The sequence below is a fragment of the Zea mays genome, chromosome 8, assembly GCF_902167145.1.
Source record: "Zea mays cultivar B73 chromosome 8, Zm-B73-REFERENCE-NAM-5.0, whole genome shotgun sequence".
Lineage (NCBI taxonomy): Eukaryota > Viridiplantae > Streptophyta > Magnoliopsida > Poales > Poaceae > Zea > Zea mays.
The window spans coordinates 146,668,016-146,676,944 of NC_050103.1; the positions used below are offsets into that span (position 1 = coordinate 146,668,016).

General features: G+C 38.4%; 1 protein-coding gene across 1 annotated transcript; it reads right to left on the reverse strand.

Annotated features, from left to right (window-relative positions):
• Nucleotides 1–7,570: 7,570 nt before the first annotated feature.
• Nucleotides 7,571–8,144, reverse strand: LOC103653238 (succinate dehydrogenase [ubiquinone] iron-sulfur subunit 1, mitochondrial). The gene is made up of 2 exons (XM_020543165.1): nt 7,804–8,144; nt 7,571–7,649 (listed from the first exon to the last, which is right to left on the reverse strand). Exons 1-2 carry the CDS (start codon nt 8,142–8,144, stop codon nt 7,571–7,573), a joined length of 420 nt encoding a protein of 139 aa, XP_020398754.1.
• Between the last annotated feature and the right edge of the window lie 785 nt (nt 8,145–8,929).

Genomic DNA, 8,929 nt, shown 5'->3' on the forward strand with positions numbered 1-8,929 from the left:
ATTTTATTTGTTGATATCATCTCGCAAACAAACATTTTGAAATGAAACTTGAAATTCATTTTGAATTTAGAGGGAGTTTGAGAAAATTTCAGGATTTGAATTTTTGGGATGCTACATGACACTTCCCTTTCAGAACCAAAATAGCATTACACTGTGCGGTCCAACATCTTTGCTTATCAGTTATCCTCATGATCTGTATTTTTCACTGAATACAGCTTTCAAAATACTAGATCTAGGTTGATCCTAAGGAAGAAAGGAAGCTATTTGCCAAGGAAAAGAAGGCATCCATGGAATTCTACTTCACAACTCTGAAGACTCATACCCTTGTGTTACGAAAGAGGGATATTATGCGCAAGAAGGCTAAGGATGAGAAGGATACTATTTCGATTAATAGTGACATTGAGCTAAATTTTGGTTGTTTGAAATGACAAAATTCGATATTTGTTATGATTGTTGAGTTTTTCTTGATAACATCACTAAACAATGTCCTATGCGTGCATAAGTGATCCCGTTGCAACACATGGGCATATACCTAGTTCTCTTTTATGTTCCAAAATTTGACAATGATCTCTCTGGCTCGCTCTGTGGGTTTTCTCTTTTCTATGTTTACTGGTTAGATGTGTGTGCATTACTACGGTTTATATATATATCATATAGATAGACTTTGTTTTATACTCCCTCTGTTTTTTACACATGACGTTTTCTAGTTCAAAAATGAACTATTGAACACCATATATTTAGAAATGGAGGTAGCACTATAATCGAGTATAGAATATAACGTACAAAAAGGTGTGGGTGTGAATGTGGAGCCAACAATCAAGGTGCAAATCCCCACTTGTACAGAATCTTTTAAAAATTATAAAATATTTTTAGTTAAACTCCACATGAGTATCTCTATATATTGAATATATGATATGGTATAGTTTAGTAAATAAAGTTTTTGCTACAAATTTAGATATATTTGTAAATTAGTATATAGCTACAGTTTCTATGGTACAACTATATTGAACCTTTTATGATGGACTGAAAGGGAAACATGTCATTGGACCATTTCTAAGTTGTTTTGGTGATTAATTATCCAACACACCACGTTAAACTAACTCTCTTAATATGAGCACGAGCTCAGGTGTAGCAAAGACAAATTGAATGTAGCAAGTCCACATGAGCTGAATTGGAGGGCTAAAATGCAACCTTGAGCAAACCATAAAAAACACAAGGTTTAAGTGTTTGGATAAGTTGCATACATCATACTATATGTTTCTAGAACTATGTTTCGGCTATTAACTCAGTTGTACAAAGAAAGTGTTTTTTGTACTTAGTTACACACATATTGCAAATCCTAGAGAAATTGGATGGAAAAGGTAAGGTTACAACACATAATCAATTGTTTTGTGTGCTAATCATGTTTGTCTAAGTGCTAGAGAACCTCTAAAGTCGAGTCAAAAGGAGCTAAATAAGTTTGGCGCAAAAGATAAGAAAATGGGCTAGTCTGAGCAGCACTGGATTTTCTGATGCCACCCATCGGACTGTCCGGTGTGCACCAGACAACCAAGTGGTTGTCCGACCCAAACTCTTTGGCCTCGAGCTTCTCGGCTAAAATTTGTCAGACCATCCGGACCAGATCACCAGATAGTTCGATGATAAATCTCCAACGACTACTTCACGGCTGCCACGGCGTCTAACGGTCATCTAGGCGCACCGGACAGTCCCGTGCCCCCACCGGATAGTCCGGTGCACCTAGAAAAGGAAGGAAGCCAATCCAAGATCTGGTGACCGTTGAACTGTGCACTGTCCGGTGTGTCACCAGACAATCTGATGAACATGCAGACAAGGAAGGTGTGGAACTTCCAAATGAAGCTTGAACGACTGCTAGGCCCCTTGGGGTCATAAATGACCCTTAGGCACCATGGAGCAGTACACCAAGCATTCCTAAAGCACACTACAACTCCGAGACTCCGTGACCACCCCTTTGAAGTGTTTGAGAGAGATTTGAGCGCATTTTATGAGTCGTTACTCTGTCTCTTTGTTGTTGCGATCGTTTCTTTGCATTTGTGTGTATTGTTGCAGCGATTTTGCTCTTATGTGCGTGTTCTACTCCCTCCCTTACTTTGGTTTTGATTGTGATCATTTGTGTAAGGTGTGAGAGACTCCAACTTGTGGGGATTCCTCATAAACGGGATATTGTGAGATATAAGGAAGAACCTTGGTACTCAAGTTTAATCTTTGGATCACTTGAGAGGGGTTGAGTGCAACCCTCGTCCATTGGGACGCCACAACGTGGAGTAGGCAAGCATATTACGCTTGACCGAACCATGGGATAAAAATCATCGTGACTCTTGTATCTCTACTTTACTGTGATTTTTATCTTCCTTTGAGCTTACACTTCGCTTCATATTGCTCCTAGTTTAATGCACATGTCAAGAGAGCAATCAAGTGAAGAGTCTTTCGTTCTATGCTCTTCTCATTCGAACTTGGTTTTAAGTCACTCTAGCCCATATTATAGACCAAGTTTGTATTGTTTGAAGCAAGTTTTGCAGGATTGTGTGAATGGAGACAAATCTATTTGTGTGATATTTTTGCTCAAGAAGTATTCTGCCCATTGGTTCCCAAACAGTGGCATCTAAAATCTCGTTGGTGGATATTTTTACTAGAATTTTTCCCACATTACTGCCAAACCAGCCCTTAAAGAAGCAATCATATCAGTTTCCCCTCTTGATGGTAGATGATTGTCGGGGAGTTGAGTATGTTACAGTTGAACTGTAGCCATTAAATAAGGGAAATCGAAACTGTTCTTTCTTGTGGTTGGGAGTACGTGTACCTGACGGATTGTTAAAACTTAAGACTGGATGGTTTGGAAATTTGAAAGATGTCGGCCTGTACAACTAACACCGATAGTAGTATCCTTATGTTTCTTTACAATTTGTTTAAGCCTTTAATTAATTTTAGTTCAAAAATAATAAAAATAAAACTCAATATTGATATGATTCTATCCTTAAATTTTATAATGTAAAATTTAGAGCCTATTACTCCTACACTATTCTTGAGAGCATATGACCTCATGAATGGACGATACGCTGTAGCCTGAAGAAATGCTTAGAACCTTCCATCTCCCCATACCACGGTCGCGCAAAGTATTAGGCACAAGCTACTTGGTCGCTTAATACCTCCACTAGTAGTGTGCCCGTGCGTTGCTACGGCAGCTTAAAAATTGATACAAAACAATGGTGCAATATAATTACAATCTTTGATTGATGATTTTGTAGCTAACAAACACCACCACCATTAGAAAGGACATGTCGATGAACAGACCAAAATCCACCTTTAGCTTAAAAAATTTACTTGTGAGAAACCCCTAGTTGCAAACTCCAATTCAGCATAACTAAAGCAGTGAAGAGGCTTTCAGAAATTCAGCTTGAAAAACTTTTCCAATAAAACATATGCTTGCATTATGAGTTTTTCGTGAAAGTTTTCGAAGTTATCTTGAGGATGTTGATCCCTATAGAACAACAATGTTGCACTGAAGCTTCTCCCCCACAACGCTTCTCATGCTTCAAATTCTTGAGCAGCAGCAACATACAATTTAATAAGAAAAAATAGCAATTAGATAATGCATGATGTATTAAAGAAACTACTGATTTAGTAGTTGACCATTACTTGTCTAACACAATCCAGCTTGCATGTGATTTCTTGCACTCAACACCTACAACATCAGAAGAGCCGAAAACAAGATTATACCTCACATTAATCTATAGAAACAACAAATTAAGCACACAAGCATACAACAATAATAAGATGTAAACAACAAGATAGATATTTCCCCTTCAGAAAAAATGAGAGGAGTGGCCGTGATCATCATTGTTCTAAGAGTTCAGAGTTGGGGGACAGGGAGAATGGTCGCACTGAGCGGAGGAGGAAGAACTGACGTCTCCTCTCTGGTCCTGCTCAAACTCCTTAGCAGCGGTGAATGAGGATTCCATCAGCTTCTCAGGCCCAATCGAGTATCACAACAGCAGAATCAGAAATGGCAAGAGAACAAAGTGGTTAGGTAATGAGAAGTATTCTCCAGAGGCGAAGTAAAAAAATCCAGTCAAATAACGAGGCTTACCAAATGTGGGTCGTTCGTTGGTGACCCCCTCGACTGATAAATGGAGACAAAATGAGCAAGCTTTATGATCTCTGATGCTCGAGTACCAAGTATTGCCTAAAAACCACATGCATAGTCATAGAAGATGAAAGACATTTCAATTAAGAGAAAAGCATAAGCGTTCATACTTGAGACACAAAATTTTCGCTCATAGCTTCTTAACAATAGAAATCACTTGCAACAGTGAATGGTAGTCGGTCGTTCCAGACTTGCAACTACAACGAGGTAGCATTAAATTAACCAAATGAACTATATCTGATAAAGTGATAATTAAATAATATGTGGGGTAATATATGGAGTACATGCACATTGTAATCAGAACTGACATAAAACAATAGTAGTCAGAAATAAAGATTTAACAATCCAAAATAAAATTTAAAATCCATTTAGGTTACCTTGCATCTTGGTTTTGATTGCATCCACCTGATAATATAAAGATCAGTTGTCCCTCGATTTTCCTTGTTAGTTGGAACTGGGTAGTAAAAGCCAAAAGGAAAAATGGAGAAGTATATCCCATCACTTGATTTGAAAACAGAGAGAGGGATAGTTAATAATAGTAAGGAAGGAATCGATACTGACAATTTATATTGTGTCTAGGATACTGACACCTTAATCCAAAGAATAAGCGAGAATGTCATGTGCTTGCTTCTTTGTGTTTTGCTCGCCAAAGGTCAACTGGAAAGATTGAGACAATAGCTAACCCAAACCATTTCAGCATTCAAGCATAACATACAACAACCCATTTAAAAATAGAATACAAAATTTACTCAAATCATAGCTATTTCAAACCATGACATTAAGTACATATTTATACAGCAGTTGGCCCAAACTAATTTCAGCGATTGAAGCATGAAATCTACTACAAATGGATACAACAATCCATTACAAACAACAAAATATGACAGATTTTAGGATGAACAAGTTAAAAACACACCTTGAAGTGTCCTCGTTGGTGCAGATCAAGTGTCCTCGAACATTTGCTAGCCTTGAAGCCATTCATGTTTGGTACTATGTTTTATCTACATAAAAAATTGTTGAAGAAATTTCAAGCATTTATGTAAAATCAATGAAGAAAGAAAGCATCATACATGATTTTGTGTTGTTGTCTCCTTGAGAATCTGTAGCAAAGTATTTGTCTCCTGCAAACAGCGTCACATAGTGTTTTTGCTCAAGAAGTCCATGCAAGCAAGAGTATTTAACATAAGTACTTGATGCTTGACTCATTAATAAAATCTAGATTCATAATCATGATGCTTGACTGTAACAACTAATATGCCAATTATCAATTTATCAAGCATAAAGTCAGAATGATTTTGGGTGCTTTGCCATGCAACATAGGAATCCCAAGTTTATGAATATTTAGAATGAGACCCTTAATTGCATAACTATCTTGAGCAATCAACTAGGTCTTATGGGTCAGGTCAGTAATAATGAATATTTCCAGCCATTGTAAACAAACAACAAATAAGTAATTTAGACTGATAATAAAATTCAAAAGATTGACTTGAGGCACATTGACAAAATGAAATTATTTTTCACAACCCAGCAGTAGCATGTGTGATAAGACATGGTCTTGGGGAAAAATAAATCATCGTGTGGCATAAAAAATGAAACAAAGGTCCTACAACAATGACATGACAGTCTGAATAAATTCTAACTTGACTTACCTTTCCCTTTATGGGATCTAACAGCTAAGAGCGCCATGTTGCCTTATATTCTTTTACCGATGGGACACAATGGGCAAAATTTCTATTGTTCATTCAAAGAGACCGAAAACAAAATAAAGGAAACAACACTGAATAGAAGAATGGAAGGGCTAACCTTATGCATAGATGTATGTATAGGAGAATTCTAATGGCAACGACACTGGTTACACGTGGCAAAATTATGATGAGGGAGCATACACTTCAAGCAAATTCAAATATAAACTTAGAGATCTAAGGATAAGGTGAACTAATTACCTAAGAAACAAAAACATACTACCATTCCATTTCTCAAGTACTTGTCAGACTGCATTAACAAGATAGGTGAGAGAAGCCCAACTTATCTGCTGCATTCCTCAATTTTTGTGCTAGCATAATAATTGATAGTTAGGTGTACGCGATGCAACAAAACCAAGGTAATCAGTTGCAGAGTACATTATTGATCCACTACTAAGTATCCAGCTATGCCAGCCTCACCGGAGGGGTAGGTTGACGAGGTTGAGCAGCGCGGTGACCATGGCGCTAAGCTAGTCGAAGTCGTCGTTAGCTTGCTTGCACACTTAGAAATCCTGTGTTGTGATGGTACACAATAATATTTCATGAGTGACTCAGACAATCCACCTAAGTGGGTAACCCAAAAGCACACCGATGTGATGCCTACACGTGAACTTCTAACCCAATAATCTTGTAGGAAATTTATAGCTCATCTAGAATTTCAAAATACTCAAAATTGTTTAGACTCTCACTAAACTGGAGCAATAGAACTCACTTATCCATTGAAAAATTACAGATAAAACCTTAAGTACTGCTACATTTTTGCTTTAAAATTAAGTTGGTCTTGAACTTTCAAAAGTGGACCATTTCGATGATTACGAAAGAGAAAAAACAAGCATAATGGTATGAATGGTAAGCATTATGGTGAATCAAATTAGCATAATGCAAATATATTACATAACGTAAAGAGCAATGGAAGCTATGGTCTTACCCCTTAAGGTGGAGGGACAAAGTTAGGAGACAGAGTTACAAAAAAGGCTTACCACCCTGAGAATCTGGCCTTGCGATTCTAATCTTTTCCCTTCCTAGGTAGCTGTCATGAAGAGTTGGGTGAGATCAACCATTGGGTAACTTGATTTTGAAGCAGACAAGGAATGGATCGCCTCCATTGCTAAACCAGTGTCCCTGCTGAAGCCATGTTCACCTTAAAATTCAAAGGGGCAGGTTGTTATATTAACCAATATAATATCGCAATCCAAGATACAAGAAGCAGCTTGACCAATAACTCTAAGAGCAAATTATAAAGCAACAATACATGATGATTGGGGAAATTTAGGGGCGAATATCCTACTCAACTCTTTAACTTAAACTCAACCTAAACAAAATACCCTCCCGTAGGTCCTCTCATGCCTAGAACTGGGCGCTCAAGAATTAATGGTTTCGTTTCCCACGCCAGTACATCACAGAATAAATCATGAGTTGGAGTATAACTATATGAGATCAGCAGACAGTGCTAGTAGTTCAACACACCACTGCCAAAAATATCAGAGGAATAGATTCACCAAAAAATCCACTATAAATTTAAGACTCTACGTTCTAGTGTGATGTATTTGTTACTCATAAGGTAGATACCAGAAGAACAATCAAAACCATGATGCCTTTAAATATGTCTAAGTAATCTATTCAACACATTTCCTTCATTTGTGATACTAAGATCATGAAATCAGAGTCACAGCAGCCACTCAGTCATGATACCACTTGTCATGAGTGTTACTGCTAGCAAGATATACAACATTGGAACATCACATCTAAGGACCAAACAGTTCATCAAGACATTCAGAGGATGACTTGCAATCGATCAATCACACATCATTCAGCACCAACAAACAGATCCAACATACACCACCCAGCAGTCATCCATCACAGTACAAAGGATGCAATGTGGCAGTGAAGGTGGTATACCTGTTGGCGTGGAGCAGCGCTATCGGGCCGAGGTACTCCTCCGGGTTCCACCAGTAGGACGAGCAGGAGGTGGAGCAGCAGGCGCAGAGGATGCACTCGTACATGCCGTCGAGCTTGGCCCGATCGGCCTTGGTCTGCGGGATCTCCTTGCCCTGCTGCAGGGGCTGGTCCTTGCGCTTGAGCCATGGCTCGACGCTCTTGTACTGGCTGTAGAAGTTGGTCATGTCCACCACCAGGTCCTTGACGACGAACATGTGGGGCAGCGGCGAGACCGTGGACGCGGAGGAGGCGCCAGAGATCTTGGTGAGGCAGGCGAGGCCGTTGTCGCCGTAGATGTTCATTCCTTAGATTCCTCATCCATGAGAGCAATGAATGCAAAATCCAACGAAATGTTTCAAAAAAAACGAAGGGATCAGGTGAGGGAATCATACAGACCAAGCGAGGTTATTTGAAACGCTCTTGTTTGTAGCTCCAAATGAAACATTATAAATATTTTTTCTTGTTATGATGACTTGCAGGTCATGTTGCCATCATTCACTCACATTATCATTATCACATTAAAAAAGAATGACATAAAGGCTAAGAGCAAATGTCATATTTATCTTCATTTACATTCAACATCAAACAGAAAATATACGCTTTATTTCAACCTAAATCCCATATTCAGTACACATTCCTAGTTGAATAATTTCTTAAGAAGCAGTTTACAAAACAAAATAAAAATAAGGTGTGCATATGTTTTTAGTGCGTGAGGGAAGACATATCTATGATCTTCTTGTGAACTTGATTATGTTAGTGTCATTTGAATCTGTTTTCAGAAACTACTCTACATAGAACACTTCTTATCTAGAACAGTTAGACAATATATCAGGCAGAGAAAACAGTTTCTCTTGGACAAAATGAGCGCAGGTTCTATATATCTACAACACTGCTTGTCTAGAACAGTTAAATAGCAAAAATACTGAAACCTTATTGAAACACCAAAATACTGAAATTGTAGCTGACCAACAGAAATTCATAGGAAAAGAACAGTCTCACTACAGATCCGGACGTACCTATGTCTGCCTCATCCTACATGGAAGGTTTTTGATGGGGGCGAGGCCGGTCGGTGCCAAGGCGACTCACC

Bases quoted from the DNA above. Each gene is read 5' to 3' on its own strand.
- LOC103653238 (XM_020543165.1), bottom strand. From the start codon at position 8,144: ATGAACATCTACGGCGACAACGGCCTCGCCTGCCTCACCAAGATCTCT. The intron at 7,650-7,803 runs GTATACCACCTT...TTTGGTCCTTAG, and splicing joins GCGCTGCTCCACGCCAACAG to ATGTGATGTTCCAATGTTGT.